The 18072-nt window shown below is 36.1% G+C and overlaps 1 protein-coding gene across 18 annotated transcripts in view; it reads right to left on the reverse strand.

Annotated features, from left to right (window-relative positions):
- Nucleotides 1-16236: 16236 nt before the first annotated feature.
- The window catches only part of mpp3a (MAGUK p55 scaffold protein 3a), a 28572-nt gene continuing 26736 nt past the window's right edge, over nt 16237-18072 (reverse strand). For 16 of the 18 annotated variants that reach the window (XM_032587293.1, XM_032587294.1, XM_032587291.1 and 13 more), the window contains one exon: nt 16237-17796. In XM_032587293.1, coding sequence (XP_032443184.1) covers nt 17617-17796 — 180 coding nt within the window. In that variant the 3' untranslated portion in view covers nt 16237-17616. The remainder of the gene's footprint in view (nt 17797-18072) is intronic. The other 2 variants (XM_032587296.1, XM_032587299.1) reach the window with 1 other exon arrangement.

Below are 18072 nucleotides of genomic sequence, written 5' to 3' on the forward strand. Positions count from 1 at the left end.
CTTGTGTCTTTGTGGTAATGACACACACACTGAAGACCAGCCGACTTATTTAAGTATAATGACAGAGGTGGAGGTTCAGGTCATTTCATCTAGTAAAATAGTAAAAAGAGGATTAATATTTTTATTTTCATACACCTAAAGAAACTACCTTAACAAGTCACATAATTAGGAAATAGATTCCACTTATATGTACGTTCAATGCATGTCACCAGTAGGTCTGCGAATGAAAGCTCACATCAACACAAAGAATTGGCTGGTTCAGTAGATGATTTATGATTCACTAAATTAATGTTGGCAGAGCTCGTTCGCAAAAGAGCCTCCAGTCAAAATAAAACAAAAGTGTAAATTCATTTATCCATATAAATTTTTTTCCAAAGAGTCAGAAAATGAAAAAGTAAACTTCTGCACAGTCAAACTTTGACAAGTTTAATATTATGTGGAAGGTATTTTATTGTTCTGTGTTTTTAAAAAATATATATTTCACTTTTTATTGCAAGTGATAGATCAGGCCACAAAACTTCTCTATTATCAATTTGTTAGGTTTACCTACACAAGTTCATCCTCTCCATATTCCACTGACGGGCTGATCACACAGTGGAAACTAATTTAATAAAATACAATGACATGCAAACACAATTACAATAGGCATTTCCATTGACATGCATATTTGCACAATTTGACACTTCGAAAAGAAATTTCCCATTTAAAAAATAAATGTTTTTTGATCAAGTTTTGGCGATCTGCTGAGATGTTTGTTTTTTGCCTTATTGAAATTTGTTTATTTTGCAGAACTGCAGTGTAAACACTTTTTTTGCATCACATGAGTTGCACGATCAACCACCAGACCACGAAGAAGACGACAACAGGAAGCAGCTGAAAAGTTATGGCACGGCATAATTTTTAATGGCTTATCATGTGAACAAACATCTGCGCACGTGAATTTAATCGCACTTTTTTTGTCTTTTTTTCAAAATTGAGGGGTTTTTGACATTAGTAGAATATTGACAAAGTTTTGTGCATATTTGTAAAAGAAACAGCATCTATATTATCAGTCACAATAATTACAGATGAGGTGGCCACTGTAAAATTAAATTTTCTTGCTTGATACAATTATTTTGTTTTCTAAGAAAATCAGCACATTACATCAGTTGAATTAGTTGGTTGTTTCAGTCCACAGTCCATTATCTGCCTTTTAATTACAGTCAATTTTATATTGGATATATGGGAGCTTTTTTACTAACAGTCTATAGCAAACGCTTGTTTTATTCATGTTTCTTTTGAAATAATAATAGGATGAAATACAGAGAACGTTTCACTTTGATGTTGAATAACTTTCAACATTAAATAAAATGCATCAAACTGAAAGATGATGTAGGTGTTGACAATTTTTTAAAGATGTGACTTTCAGAAAATCAAATGCTGTAATCACCTGTTCTTCATTTTCTTCACTTTGTAAGCATGCTCAATATGTCAGGTAAGTACAAGGGCTGAAAATAGTAAAAAATAAAATCTGGACAACTTTTGATTATACAATTTTAAAAGATTACAAGAAAATCTGTTTTCTTGACACAAAGTGCTAAAACATTATGGCGGTTTAAAATGTATTTGCTGTACTTTTTGAGCGGTCCAGTGCTACATATGGACCATCATCGTCCACTTACTCTGGAACATCTTAAAGGCATCCTCCTCTGTTTTTGCTAAGGTTTATTTAGGTGACTTGAATCGTCAAGTAAAGGTCTTGACTGAGTTTAATATGAAACCTTTTTACTTGTTAACTTTTGAAAAACAACAGATTACGTTCTAGCTGGGAGAGATTTCTTATATTCAGAATTATCTTTTGCTCTTTAGTCTTATTTAATTAAGGGAAATAAGCTTTTCAAAAGTACCTAGCCTATTTGAGGAGTTAACTCACTTTAAGTAGCCTTTGTATCCTTTTAGTGTTTTTATTGACTAATTAAGGTCCAAAGTATGTCAAATGAGACTGAGAAAAAATATTGCACATAATAACAATGTTTACCTTCATTCTTGCCAATATTTTTTCGCTTTGTTCACAATCAAAGACCAAAATGACAATAGTAAAAACCAAATTACAAAATAGTAGGAGCAAGAAATCATTTTCTATCCTAGCTCTTTATTTCGAAATAAAATGATTTTCTGCTAATATAGAAAGAAAAGATATTTAAGATTAAAATATGACATCAGTGATAATATTTTTATTACAGAAATGTACACTTAAAAATAAGGTTATTTTCAAAGGTAATTTAGTCTGACAAACAAATCTTGTTAGAACACGTATACTACTTTATTAATTATAACTGCATGTCCATTCTTTAGTTTCTCTTTTCATTCTTTGATTACCCAAGTTGCAGTGTTATTTTGTATTGTGAGAGGAAGCTTTCTTTAAAGAAATGAGATTTAAGATGAGAATTGCCTCATTGTTAGATAATAAATGAGTGTAGTGATAAACTGCTGCGTGAGGAAAATTTTCCTCATGGGGGCTTCGCATTTAGTTTAAATTCAGTGCATGGCATCATCATCATTGTTAAAGGTAACTGTTATGTAAAAAGGTTAATTCTTATTTACACAAAATGATATTCCACACATCTCTGGGGACTCCTATTAGAGGCCGGGCCTCAGCCTCTCTTCAATCTCGGTTCATTTAGCAGATATTTATCCGTCAGAAATTGCCTGCAGGTCAGGGGAAGTGCATCAGCAACTTATTGAAAATGCACTGATTATCTTAGTGGGGTGGGGATTTATCCATAGCAGAGATGCATAAGCCCTGAAGACTATTGTGGACAAGTTATAATCAGATTTCTTATTCTTTCTGCATGTTTCATGATTTAGTTTCGCTTCATAGGTGCAGAAAAATGTGATATTTAAGGATTAAAAAAATAGACTATGTAAAAGTTTGGTGAAAGAAAATTATTTCTTTTTTCGCAAAAGAATTGTTCTTCGATTTTTAGTTTTTGTTCAAGAAAGATGTGATAAATTTGGATTTTTGTGTAGTTAAAAATCGGACGGGTCTGTGGAACAAAGGTGCTAATTAGCAGAGGTTAAAAAAAGACGTCAAAGATATTTGAATGGTTTTTACTGGGAATGTGATGGTACAAAGTTTTCTGAGGATAGTGTAGCATTGTCCAAAAATTATTCACAAATTCCTTTTTATATATATAGTTTGCAGCTGTGGAGCTATGAAGTATTTAAAAGTGGTCTTGTTTAATAGCTCTCCAAGTTTTCACTTGATTTTTTTTTTTTGGAAGACTGCAAGTAAAAGTGCCTAAAGATCCAAACCCAAAATGATTCTTTGATAGGTTTTCTGTTATGTGTAGCTCCAACACTGGTGCATTTCTTCAGTTTGGGAGACTTTTGTGATTCCTTTTTACTAATAAATGTATAGTGATGATATAAAAATATCTGGGTAATAAAGTACAGAATTTCTACTTCACATATAATAGATTAGATTAATAGATGCAATGACACACATGAATCAAGCTGATCAGCTGACAGAAATAAACACTATAAGCAACAAGAAACTTTGACAGATGTTAAAACCAACTGAAACACTTCAGTTGCATCGTGTTTATCAAGAGTGCAGCTGTATGTGACTGAGTGATGCTAAAGAAAACTGCTGAATGGTCATCTTCAGAACTCTTTTGAATCTATTCCTGCAGTGTTTTCATCTGATTGGTTTCTGTGTATATTCAGAAAAATGAATGACACACTCTGCTTGAATCACCTTAAATGATTTACCAGTACAGTTGCACTCCTTGGCTTCTCTCTCTGACCGCAGGCTTTGTGTTTTTTACTTCATCCTTCTGGTTCTGCCTGTAATGATGTCCATGCTGTAGGATGTACTGTAAATGCATGGTGAGGCTAACTGGTAGCACTGGGCTCATTATAAATTGGTCTGCCTTGCAGTCCTCTGGCAGAAGTACTGGCTGATGGACCAGTTCTGCTGGAGACATTGTGGGGAATTATAAATCATCTCAGATCAACCAGACCAAAAGCTTTTCAAACATTCGCAGAAGATGTTTGATTATAAGATCACGTCATTCCAGTCAGCTTTGGTCCTCTTTGAAATCCTTTTAATGTGTTTTATTGTTGCTTAATTTATGCTGAAGTCCATTCAGCATTCTCACGTGGTTTAAACATTGGGCTGCAGCTGGGGAAAATACAAATAAGCACAACCAAAAGAAGACTTTAAACTCATTCATAATACACTTACAGCTGTCTACATTAATTATTGTTAAGAAAAAGTGATTGATTTTAATGCTTAATACAGTTAGTCTTGCGACATGTGTAAAGGGATGGCCAACGCTCTTGTTTGGAACAGTTTTCTGTTGAGCATGGGGAAGCAGGGCCTTTTTCCTCCCCCGCTGACACACAGAGCAATAAAATTTACAGGCCGATAGGGGTTAGAGACTTCTTGGCGCCTCGGCCCGTATCAGGCGGAGATGGGCACGGAGTGGTCCGCCCTTTTGCTTGGACAGAAAACAGACACCTTTGCCGTGGTGGGGGGAGTTTCCGGGGTTCTTTGGGGGGCCGAACAAGGTCTCTAATTGGTCAAAGAACGGAACGCCTTCTTTGCATATATTAAATAGGGAAACGCCTCTTTGATTTAAAATGCCAGGACAGCAAACAGAGAGAGGGTTTTTTTTTTATCCATCTTTTCTCCACGTGGGCGCCTTTGTCTGTCTTATGTGTTTCGTGTTGTCTGTTTCCCCTTGTCTGTATAAAATGTATATCTCTGTACCTCTGCAGCTCTGTTAACGGATTCATGCGGTGCTTTGTATGAATTAAACTCTGTGATCTGTGACGTCATTGTGCCTCGCCGTCGTCTTGCAGCCGTGACGACATCCGATCGGGACCCGGGCTAACAGGAGGGAAAGAGAGCCATGCTTTTTCCAAAATTTAAGCTAATCTAATAACTTTCCTCTTTAACATTATTCAGACATCAAATATACCATAATATGCACAATGGGAAACTGTTTTTGCAGATTGCAAAACTGATATCCTTATCTTCACTCTTTGGAGTACAGCTAATCATTATCAAGGAAAATAAATGGCAGTCCTGGATTGGCTACAAATGCCAGCCAATAGCATGTCAAGTAGTATTGTGCCTAGGTATTTCTGCTTTTCAATTTACATTTTGTTTGGAATATTTTTGATATACTTTGCAAAATAATCTACAGAAAGATCTCTGAATAGGTAAACCAAGGAATACTGACCTGCAGGTGGGTTGTGGTCTACAAATGGAATCTTGTTTGAGGAGTTTATCCTGATTTAACTACATCATACAACAAAACAACAACACAAATAAATTAATTTACATGTTTTATGGTGAGAAAGTGTAGTTGAAACCGTTATATTTACATACATTTTATTTAAAAACATTTTTTCTCATGATCTGACAATAAATCAGACTAAAATTACTCAAATTAGTTATATTTCCTAAGTGTCAGAATCATAACACACAGAATTGTTTCAGATTTGTTTGCATACATTAAAATAGCCAAATGTTGAATAATTTGTGATCTGGATGACGATGTCATGACTTTGTAAGTTTCAGATTAATTGACAACATTTAACAATAATACAGAAAGTAATAATAGAAAAATAATACAAATATAAATGACTCAATATAACCTTTTTTGCTAAATAATAAAGATGTCCAACTCTACGCTATAAAATGAAACATAATAATGAAGAAGAAGTATATTAATTTTATATTTTTTTACACATCCAAACAGGAATATCCTGTGATGTCACGGTTAGCTTAACAGCAAGAGAATGTCAGAGATAAATTATCCTTACTTTGTTCTGAACTGATCTAATTCCATTTAGCACAGTGTTCAGTTGGAGAGGCTTTCATGTAGTCATTATTATGAAGCTACAGCTTGAATAAACAGATTTTTATGAGCAATTAACAGCCCATAATCCACAAACGTCAGTAGTCAAGTGCCTCCTTTCACAGTGAAACGTGCAGCTGCTGCAGTGTAGCTTCCTTCCAGTCTTTATTACGTGACATAAGAAACCTTGCTAAGACTTGAGGGTCAGACTAGGAGTCTAAGTCGAGCTTCAAGTCTTTAGGCAGCAGGTGAAAGTAATTTTCTAAAATTTACTTGTTGTCCCAGTATGGAAATGTTTTCTTGTACCCCAAACAAACAATATCCACCAGCAGGATGACACCTAATCATCTTGGTTGGATCAGGAGTCCTGATTTGTTTTCAGATTAGAACCAAAATAAACTGCAACAAGGTCTTCAGGTGAAATTTGAAAATGTTTCCATTTATCTCCATATATGATATGGAAATAAAATAACATTTATTTAATGTGGATTGGAGATCAAACCACTAACCTTCTAGATGCTTAATAACCACTTTATTCCATTAATATAAGATCGCTTTTATCCTTTGTGTCTATAATCCATAATAATTTTAATACTTCACCACTCAGACATCACATCTTCATTCTCATTATTCATGTAAAAGGGAGAATTAGAGTTTGCGTAGTACAAAGATAATTTTGAGGATAATGGCAGTTTTAAAAAAGAGAAATTGTGCAAAGTGCTTTAACCCTGGGACCTCCACTTGAGAGACGAATGAAGAAATTGCATCTGGGAGAAAAGTTTGGCCTCATTTTGTCATTTTCAGCAGCTAGGGGAGGTGTGAGTTATTCATTTGAATTTTGCCTTGCAGTGGATTTCCAACCTGATCTGTTGAAGCTTTTTGCTCACAGAGCCTTTGATTTTGATACATTTAACCTTGGTATCCATAATTAATGTATGTAAATCTAATTTTACCGGAGCTACTGAACACATAATTGCATTTCAAAGTAGAAGCAGGCAAAACATTGACAGAGCTGTTGACTCAATCTTTCAGAGTTTGATCTGCTTTATCACGTAAGAAGTCTAAAAGTGCATCCTCCATTTTAGACGCATTTCTCGCTGTTACCTGGAGCTGAATTATAATTACCTGTTGACTGTTTATTCCTGAAGAGTGTTGATTACTAATTTGATGGCTGGTGTCAGACTCAACAGGGTGCTCTTTTTATGTGTACCTAACATGCTCTTGGGAAATCAGTGGCATTCAGAATACTTAGCAAGGCTAATAATCTCTTCTTCATGTAATTAAACGGCAGACTTAGTCTCTTAGCAAGTCTACTGTCATTTTCCCCAGATTCTCAGGACATTTTCTCTTGCATTGCATGGGGATTCTGTGTGCACTCTGGTAATTAGTAAAGTGAAACTGGAACATCCCACATGCAACATAAATCATCACGCCCTGATGAGTTAAAAAGCTCCGTATCAATTGCCCTAAAAACACTTTCAAGTAGACTTTGAAACTCTAGCTACAGATTCGCATGTGAATTGGAGTGTCACATGCACAGCGAGAGGCACACTGCAATATTCTCACTAAACTTAGATGGCTATAATGTTCTACAAACTCTGAATTCTCAAGAGAAATATTTGATGCTGTATTCATTTGTCTTTAATATTCGCTGCACAAGATCTTTTTCTGGTTACATTTTATTTAAAGTGGTAAAATATCTAAGTTTGGTGATTGACTGATCTAAAACTGAACTTTATGGATGGGTGGCTGTATGGGACACACATCTTCCTGTCCACAGAATATTCATCCAGATATCTCAGAAAGGTATTTTTTGGTGAATATGAAGGCGGGCTTTTGTGTTATTTTTGGTCTCCAGCTTGTTAAGCCTTTTTAGGTCTTTGGCTGTGAAGGTGCTTAGAAAAGTCTTGTGAAAACTCTAAGTCAGGGGTCTCAAACTCCAGTCCTCGCTGTCCTGCAACTTTTAGATGTGCCTCTGCTGCACCACACCTGAATAGAATAATTAGGTCATTAACAAGGAACTTATCTACACAAGTTCTCCTTGGGTAGATAAGTTCTCCAGCGTTTTGTACCTGTGGCACATCTAAAAACTGCAGGACTGTGACCCTAGAGGCCAGGAGTTTGAGCCCCCTGCTCTAAGGACAAACACTGGAAAACCAGGATGTTCTCAAGAAACGGTCTGCTCTTTCCCTTCTTCCCTTCTTGCTCCCTCCAATCCAGTCTGCCGTCCAGGTGGACATCAATTTATATCCCTCCCCCTCCACTTCCTTCTTTGTCATGATGGAGGTTGTGTTTGACATATTCCTGCTCTTCAGAAACCATCCTGACTCTATAACTCTTCTAAAAATCTTGGAAATTTGATTTTGGCCTAGCAAATGAGGTGTTAGGTTGAAATGTTTTTCTGTGCTTGTTTTGTGACTTCCTGTCTGAGGCATCGTCAGGCTTTTAGAGTCATTTTGGTAGGTCTTCTGTTTTTGTGAATAATGGCTTTCTTCATTTTTCACTCACATCTCAAACTCAGAGAAATAGCTTTGTAACCATTTCCAGGCTCAGAGATGTTAGTGGGTTCTTTTTGGTAGTAACCAGACCTGAGTGTTGCAAGTCAAATTTAACTCAGTATTCCACAATCTGTTGTTAATTACAGTCTGTTCATGATTGAACTTTTTCACAATTGGTCAGTTTATTCTTTTATTGCAATAAGTGAAATCACGTGAAAACAGCTTTTTGTATTTGTCTTATTTGAGACAAAAATAAAAAAGATAATAAAAGCAGGTAAATCAGTTTTTAAATTCTTCTTTTATTGTTTATTTAAATTATTAATATATAACATAAGACATTAGCAAACTTGGGGCAAACTTGACTTGGTTGATTTTGGATCAGGGGGTTCTTTCTTGATCGCCTCCTCTATGATGCATAGATGTCGTCAGTTTTTTTTCCAAACAGTTTCTAAATCAGTGGAGACCTAAAATTTTGGTTCCTGAACTTCCAGTTTATTTGTTTTTTTTCACCTTTGGGCTACAATTTGGGTCCTGGTCCGGCTCAGTGTGAAGAGGTGCTGGTGAATACCACATAGCTGGTTTGAACAAAGCTGACGCCGTCTGGGTCAGTTTCTCCAGCTGAGTTTTTCCCTGGCTCCTAATTGAAGGCGAGGGGCAGCAACATCAGGCTGATGTTGTTGGAGACGATGGCGGAGCAGCAGGATCCATGACTGAAATGGACAATGGAAGTGTTGAGGTGTAACAGGAAGGCTGAAGGTCAAGAGAAGGTTGAGCGGTTTGTGGGTCTCTGGGAAGGAGAGGAAGATTCTGAATTTGTTTTTGAACTGAACGTGTTCAGTTCATTTCCCAGATACATGATCTCTGCTTGAAACCTGTGAACTTCTTTATCACTGACCATAGTTTATTATTCTTCTGATGTAGCTTGTTCCCCAGCTTTTCTCTCTGCACGTCGGTTTTCCTTATCTTGACTTTGGGATGTTTTTGTTCACTCTTCAGTAATTTCCTGTCTCCACCCTTGAAGCCTAGTGTTTTGTTTGTTCAGGTCACCACTGACCCAGAGTTTATTGGGATTTACCTCAGTGTCATGGTGGGGAAGGTTTTGTCCACACTAAAGTTAAGTCAGTTCTGGCATTAATATCCTTTCCAAATGGCTTCTGTCTCTCACCATTCTTTTAAAGGAGGAGTATTATACGTATATTCCCAGCCACATACTGCTGTTTTATAGCACAATCAGGTCACTGTTTCACCATCAGTTGATATGAATATGCTGTGTATATAAAACATGATATAAAAGAAATTTAACTTTGTTATTTGACCACTTGAAATGGGGCCTCTGCCTCTTTTAGAAATGTCTGCTCTTTCCAACAATCTGCCTTCAGCATGTCAACACAACAATGACAACTAACTGAGAAGTAGTTTGTCTGAAAAGCTCAGCAGATCACCAGGTTTGCTAATTGCTGCTGCTGCTAGTCTAGAGGAGCTGAGAGGGAATAAATCAAAGAATCAAAGCAACACTCCAAAAAATGTATGTTTTTGATGAGGGAATGACATTATAATATGATGTAAAATCTAAAAAAGTTAATTTTACACAATACCCCCCTTTAAATCATAAGTTGAATCTGAAAAAGAAGATTCAACTTCAGAAATGCAGAGAAAGACAAGGTTTTGATCTGCCTTTCTATGAATAAGTTTTGCAGATGACTGGTATGCATCATTAATGTCTGCATAAGACAAATGCAAAGATTTATAGTCTTTGATGAAACCGTTGACATTCATTTTAAATGTTAAAGTCTTACAAGAGACATGCTGTTAAAATCTCCATATATTGTCACTATTGTTATTCACAGGCTTTGGTTTCAGAGATATAATCCTGCAGTTATATGAAGCTCAACAGACTGTATTCCCGATACTATGACTGAGTGCTTGTCAGCGCTCGAAGTTCATCCATCCTATTTGCTAAAGATCTCACATTCCCCATAATAAATAATAAAAAGAGATGAATTGAACTTCCTCGTTCTCTCCCTCTATTTTTCTGCTGCTCCACATCCACAACCCCTTTTCAACTTTTTAGGGATTTGGGATTGCAATTTAGGTATTTCTTGAGCTTTTGAGGTGCTTGTAAACAACTCTCTTGTTGATAATGGCAGGTGGTAAAAAGTTTTAAAAAAGAGAAAAAAACATAACATCCAAAATCAGAATAAAAACAGCAATGCTTCAACAGAAGATGGAAAAATCTTAGTAATAAACAAAGTAACTGCATCATGCCGCCATTTTTTTGCGCTGCTATACAAGAAAGCCACTAAAAATATTGTTCATATTTAACTTAAGAATAAGAGCCTCAAGTAAGACCTTTAGAAAATCCTTCACAATTTTGTTAATTTGCATTCTCCTTCATCCTTCACTTAGAAATGAGCTTTGTTCCTGTTTCATTATGAAGAAAGTGTTGTTGGGAGATAAGTGGGTGGCCTGCATGCTGCATTACACCTAAGAGGCGGCACAGATCAGATTAGATCGCCTCATAGCAGAGAAGCGGCTTGTTGCTGTGTGTTATTATGACCAGATGCAGAAATCTGATTCAATAACACGTGGCTTTTATCAGCATCACCCTTGAGAAATATGAATTTAAAGGCTTTTTATTTCCTCCCATATCTCACAGCGCAAGTCAACAAGTGACACGCCTATCGGTGCCCGAAAGCGATTACGGTTGGGATGTTAGGATCGTCATTACAAAACAATTTCAGAGAAGAAATGTCTGTAGAACCATAAATCTGTCCTTCACTGGAGTGTGTGTGCTCTGCTTCTGCCATCTAGTGGTGACACAGGATGATACTGGTGTAATATTGTGGGTTTATTGTGGGTTTTCTGATAACATTTTAAAGATAATTTAAAGTATGTGCAGCCGTGAGATGATCAGTTTAGATATGAAAACATAATTTATTCAAACAAGGTTACATAATGAGTGCTGTCTCTACTCGGCAGTAGATACATTTTCTCACTTGCAATATTTATTTCTTTGCTACTTTAATTTTTTATATTTTTTTCTTTGTTTCATTTTTTGGGGGGCGGTTAATATTGACTGTGTTAATAAGCGGTGTGAAACAGATGTGGGCAAAAAAAACTCTAAAACTGGTTTATTAAAAATGCATGAAGAAAATTGTGCATTTATATAATCTGTTTTTTTCTTTCTTTATAACACAGATATTCAGATTTAATGCTTGTAATGCAGATAATTTACTAAATTCTACCCAACAGGCACATTATCACTCCTTAAAACTGAATATTTAAGCAGGAAATAACAACAATCTGCCTGTATGTATCTACAATTTGTTCCACTGTGTTGTTGTTTTTTCTATGGAGAAAATTAAATTATGACATGACAAAAAAACATCTTCACTTCAACTTCCAGCTTTAACTTTTGCATTATTTACTGTAGAAGGCAGATTGTGTCTCTGCGGTTTGCAGGATTACAAGCCATGGAGACTACTTTGCCATGTTTGATATAATACTGTACATTAAAAACTAATTTTCCTAAAGGTACTAATAAATGTTAAGCACCTGCTTCTTCACTTAAACAAATGGAAAAGGTTGCATAGTTGCACCATTAAAAGACATATTTCCTAGAAGATAAAAATGAGTGAGTCTTTTAGATCCTTTGTGCTGACTTTCATTATTTCAGTACTACACAATTATGGCAGACCCAAGCGCTGGCAGTAAAATCTCTTTAGGGAGAAACGTTTTAGCAAAAAATGTTCTTAAAGGATAATAAAGAAGAGAAATCTCAGCCAAATGGTTAAATCAAAGTTATCAGAGCCGTTTCAGTGGACTTTGGTTAAAACTGTGACGCTGCAGTATGTAACTTTTACAAAAATATGTTTTTTCCGTATTTGTTAAAACTGTCACCATGTCGAGACAGTTTGGTATGAGACAAATAATCTGTAAAACAATAAAACTCCTCCAGCTCCTACCTGAACTACTGTTGCTTTGTGAAGAAATTGCTCATGATCAAAAACAACTAATCAGAGCCAGGAGGAGGGGCTTAGTGCTGTCAATCAACACTACTCAATGTGTTACTGGCAGAGAATCAACTTACTGTTCCAGGAAAAACGTTTATGCGCCATCGTCAGTGGTGATGCTAACTAGCATTAGCATACGGCTATATTGTGGTGAATCAGCTGTTGCATAGCAGTATGGGATGAGCTAAAGCCCTCCTCCTGGCTCTGATTGGTTGTTTTGGATTGATTGCAAAAAAAAGAAGATAATAATAAATTCTAGGGTTTTTTTCTAGGTGATCAGTTGTAATTTTCTCCAAATACAAAGTTATTTGGAGAATACATCAATAGTATTAGTCTTTATGGGTTACTTGATGTCACTTTGTTTTTTTACCTGGAAGAGTAGAAGGACATTCCTGAGTTGCTTTTTCGTCTGTCTGCCATATTGGATTTAACAAATATTTTCTTGCACTTGCAGTGGATGGCCAGTAGTTGGCAGTGTATTGTATGATGCGCTAGTGTCCACTTCAGTGGTCTGTGTGCTTTTGTAACATAAAAATACTCAAGAAACACAAGAAAATGGCTTTTAGATAATTCTCCACTGCAGTGACTGCTATACATGAAAGGAATATACTGTCACAACATAATGATCAAGTTAGGAAATATGTAAAAAAATAAACATATTTTAGAATAGTTACAATTAAAGATTAAAGAAAATATTTCCAACAATACTAACTTATAAGCAGGTTCTGTAAGAACTGCGGTGTTTTTCTCCAGTGAGATAAAAACTTCACCATCACAACTCCGTCTGCAGCTGAGTTATTACCTCATTGGTAACACCTGTCATCATTAGCTTCACATCAACATGAGCAAAGCTGAGGGAGGCAGCCGTAATGGACTGGTTCAACTGTTTATGCAATAAATCAAGGAGCCATGAAGATGAAACAAGGTTAGATGTATTGATCTCATCCTTTTTAAATCTAGAAAGAAGTATTTTAGGATGCACTCTTCTCACTGTCTTTAGGAAACCAGCTTTATCTAATCGACAGTGAAAAATGTTTCTGATTCAAAGTCTAAAAAGTGGATGTACTTAAAAACACACTCACAGCTAGACTTATTACGGTGCGAGGCTTCAACCTTGTAACAGTTTATAGTTGAACTGAACTTGTCTTATTCTGCTCAAGCATTAACATCAGTCTAGAAAATTGAAGGTTACAGTTTACAGGACGAAACTAAAACATTTTTCATTGCTGAAGTTTTATTTCCCACTCAATGTAGACAAAATGTCAGTCATTTGGTACATCAGTGCAGCATTTTATTATTCCTTCTTCCTGGTTTCTTTAAATTTCAACAAATACTAGAAAGAATCTATTCCTCAATTGTACATTTTGAAATGTGAGGAGACTTTAAATGGTCCAAAGAAAGACAAATGGGTTCCATATCCAGAGGCAATTCCTTTCCTTTCCAGCTGAACTGATTCCTATTTCTCTCTCTTAAGCTGAGATACAAACTAGAATGACTCATTTAGACACTCTGCTGTCCAAAAAGTACATTCATAATTAATTCAGACTTTGTTATAGTCTAATAAATCATCAGGATGAGTCTCCACTAAGGGTCAGATGAGTTCAGAGTCTGGCATCTAGCACCAGCTGTACTTAAAATGTTAGAAACAGTATGAATCAAAAAGACTAGAATGGAAACTTAAACTGGAGATGTTAATTTTAGTCATCAATTTTGATTTTTTTTTTTTTTTTTTTTACAGGGAACATGTTTATCTTTACAGCTGTGATTCATTGGTGCCTCATGCTACACGACGCAACGCCAAATATGTGAGTAAAAAGCCTCGTTATTTATGTCTGACTGAATGATTTGTTGCCTCATAACAATACAAATAACATTCAGTCTCTGCACATAGTCTATATGGAAATAAATAGGTATGCCTTTTAAAACTCTTTGCTTTCTATGACCTACTTATTGTGGTGCATGAAAATGCTCTGCTCAGATTAGTTACTAAAACAGCATTGCTGTTCTAAGCCCTGAATACTGGAACATAAATAATGTGACCTCCACCTAATCTCCTGCAGGTATTAATTTTTTTATTGAACATGTCAAGAAATTCTCTGACATGTGAATCACAACAGGAAATAACTACACAGGTTGTGTTCAAAAATATTAAACATCACTAAGAGATCAGTTACGGTTTCTAACAAAAATATTTTTTTACACGGTGAATAATTTCACTAGTGGCTGCAGTAGAGTAGCAGTAACAGAGCAAACAGTCATGCATGCATCCCCCTGATTCTGACATCTATAGGTTTTTCTCTTGATTGAGTCATCATGTATAAACTGTTGTATTCTGTCATGTTATCTGTATTATAAATCATAATATAATGTAAAATATCAACGGATTTAATCTCTTTTGACTGACGGTCAGTTCTAAAAGATTAGATGACTCTTTTATTCATCAATATTCTTGTTGCCTGTCAAATATGAAGCTCCACACTAAGAAATGAATCAGTTAACTTTTTGGTAAAAAGCAATTCTCTTGTTTTCTGGGCTCTGAAGTTGCTACCGTGTAGAGTCATCACAAAAAATAGTCTTTCTATAAAAATAAGTCCTAAGAAACATGTTAGTTTGATTTATGTCAGATGTTGCGTTCAGTTTCATCTTTCCCTTTCTGATGTAATTTAACATTCAGTCATTTTACAGATGAGGACAGATGTTTTATGTGCTTGCTGCGGCCTCCATAAACATGAACAAGCTTGTAAGTTATGCCATATTTTGTTCATCCGTGATGAATGGGGATCAGTTTCCACCCTCGGCACACCTTCAAATATAACGCGGCTCCATTTTCTCAGCAGAGCAGCTTTGGTAATTAGAAAAGTAGTTACACACTTTAATTGAATCTGCCAACTGCAGAGTCTCAGGAGTCTCAGGCTGCCTGCAGAAGTAAACAGTTAGTTTTAATGGTGGATCTTCCATTACTTAAAAGCGGCATCACAGGCACAATAATTGGCTTCTTATCTTTTTAATTAAAAATATTTTTATAATGTTTACTGGAGTAAAATAAAAATAATACTTTTCCTGCTAGTTTAGTCTTCAGTTAACATCCTGCCTCGGGTTTTAGAAGAAAGCTAATTTGTGTGAAAAGCACACTGAACAAAAGTTACTGTAAATGTTGAATTATTAATAAAATTTGGGGTAAAGTTTGCACTATTTAATCTGACACTGGAATGTTTTATTGGCTTTGTATCATAGGTTTGGCTTGTTGCACTCTGGTTTGTTTTAGAAAACAAGACTCTAGTCATTCAGTCATTAAGTGCAATAACTATGTCTAGCAAACATTGATGTTTATATTATTGTTTGCACAAACGTCAGTGAATGATTAAATCAAAGAAGTAACAATGTAAATTCTTCTTCCTGTGTGACATTATACAGTTTTGCATTTTCAGTTAGATGTCACTAAATCTCTGCGTTGCACTTATAAGTTAATTGCGGTTAATATTGTCAGTATCAACCTGCAGAAACACCAAAAAGCTGACCTTTGACCTATGAGGGCAAATTTACAGTTTATGGCAAAACTATTTAGACAGTAAAGGTTGCATTTGAAGAAAGAAAGGTTAACATTGACTGGCTGTTGTTTTGTATTGAGCATTTCAAAGTCTTTGCCAGGTTTCTGTTTGTCACTCTGACATTAATCCGTCCTCGGGGCCAAATACCAGCAGAACACGGACAGAGGAGATAACTGACGGAGGGACAACTCTTAAAACCCAGAGCCAAGGACTTCTGGCAGGGTTTCTGATGCACTTGACTGCACTGGAGTCTATAATGGTGCCAAGGTAAAAGCACACATTAAACATTATGACGCTAAAATCTCTAAGGAAGCAATAACAATAATTAAAGTTTGAGTCAGCTTCCTTTATTATGGCACTTTGTACATGACAGCTTACAAAGTCAACATTCTCGGTTTAGTTCACACAGCTCAAACTCCGTCGCATGTGACAAAAACAAGTTAACAAATATGATCTGGAAAGTGTTTGATGCTCACATTCAACACAAAATGTGTTTATTCCTGATCTGCGTTGTCAGTAGGTTCAGATCTTTCAAGTTTTAATATAGTACTGGCATGCCAAAGAAAAGCTCATAGTTGCTACAAACATTCCACCCCTCTTGTCCTATTGTTTAAGCTTTGAAAAAAAAACAAAGTCCACTGACGTTCTGCATAAAAAGTTCTTCAATTCAAACATCTGTTCTCCAGCCAAAAATACAGATATATTCAAGAAACTGTACAAAATCCATTCCGATTTGCAAAACAGGGACAACATTAACGTATGTTGACACACACAGCAACATCCATCCACAGAAAATGTGTGCACAATGTTTTTACAGTCAAAATGACGAAGGTAAACAGGTTGCATTGAAGTGCTACGACGTCTTTCGTTGGCACACCAGGAGTAACATTTACAGTTTTTACATCTGAGTAAGTAAACTGTCGACATGCATTTTCTAAAACCAGCTCAGCAAAAAATATCCCTGCATTCCATCTGGATATTTCTTTAATTAGTAGCTTAGTGATTAAGCTGTATCATGACTTGTCAGATGTCTTTCTCTTCTGCAGTTTATTGTGCGACAGGCTCTTGTTCTGTACATGATGCATGAGCAGCAGGAATAAACTGGAAGCATTCAGCAGCTGCTGTTTAGTAAAGCTGTAGAACTAAAAAAGAAATCATGCTACTAAAAGCTGATATGTTACTGTAAAGTTCAACGGTGTGAGGAATAAAATTGAACTTGTGCAAATTAGGTAAATGGTACTTAAACTACAAACTTGTCAAAAAGCATTCTACATGCTGTAAACTTTAGCAGAAGAAGACTTTTAAAAGGAACTGATCTAATTTGAGATGTTTGTCTTTCAGGAAAACCGAGATATCTTCATCTGCTCTTCTGTTTGGACGGGAATTCAGTAAGTAGAAATTCTTCTGAATCTACACAATTTTAAAAAAGAGTTGGTAATTACGAAACCAAATATGCATAAACGTGACATGCAAAACTATTTATTACTTTGGGAAGTTGGGCAATCAAATGGTCAGCCTTGCTGAAGAACTGAGGTATTTCTTTGACTTCATCTGCTTGTGGTGCTGCTGTAAATTAGATGGCCCTAGTTCAGTAAACTCTTGGGTTGGCCACCAGCCTGGGGGTGTAGAGGTATTGGCTCATGAGAAAACCAGTGCAAGGATTGGCTGCATCAGAGGATTTTCCAGGGGTTTGTGGGTATTGCGTTTAGGTCCGCATCCAGCTCAGAGGCACCCAGAAGGAATCGCGCTCCAATCTTTCCAAAATGCCGCGCAGTTCAGCGCAAGCACTGGCCGAGTCCTCCTTGATGAGGACGCGGTCCACCAGGTGTCCGTACTGCTGGTCGATCTGAACGGCAGACTGACGCATTTCCTGCAGATCTTCATCCTGAGGGGAGGAAAAAATAGCAGTGGTACGTGCTCAGCAGGACTGAAATTAGACTTGTGTGACTTTAGGCTAAGTTAGGAACTTGGATTTTAAACATTCCTGCCAACGAGTGATTCAGTCAGCTGCTGAAAGTAATGAGTCGACAGAAAATCCTCTACTTATGATTAAATTAATTAATCATAAGATCTAGACTGGATTAAGCAAAGTGTGCCACGATAATGAAAGTATATAACATCTAAAAAAAATATCAAATCTTTATTTCACCAGAACAAAACA

This window comes from Xiphophorus hellerii, chromosome 16 (assembly GCF_003331165.1).
Source record: "Xiphophorus hellerii strain 12219 chromosome 16, Xiphophorus_hellerii-4.1, whole genome shotgun sequence".
NCBI lineage: Eukaryota > Metazoa > Chordata > Actinopteri > Cyprinodontiformes > Poeciliidae > Xiphophorus > Xiphophorus hellerii.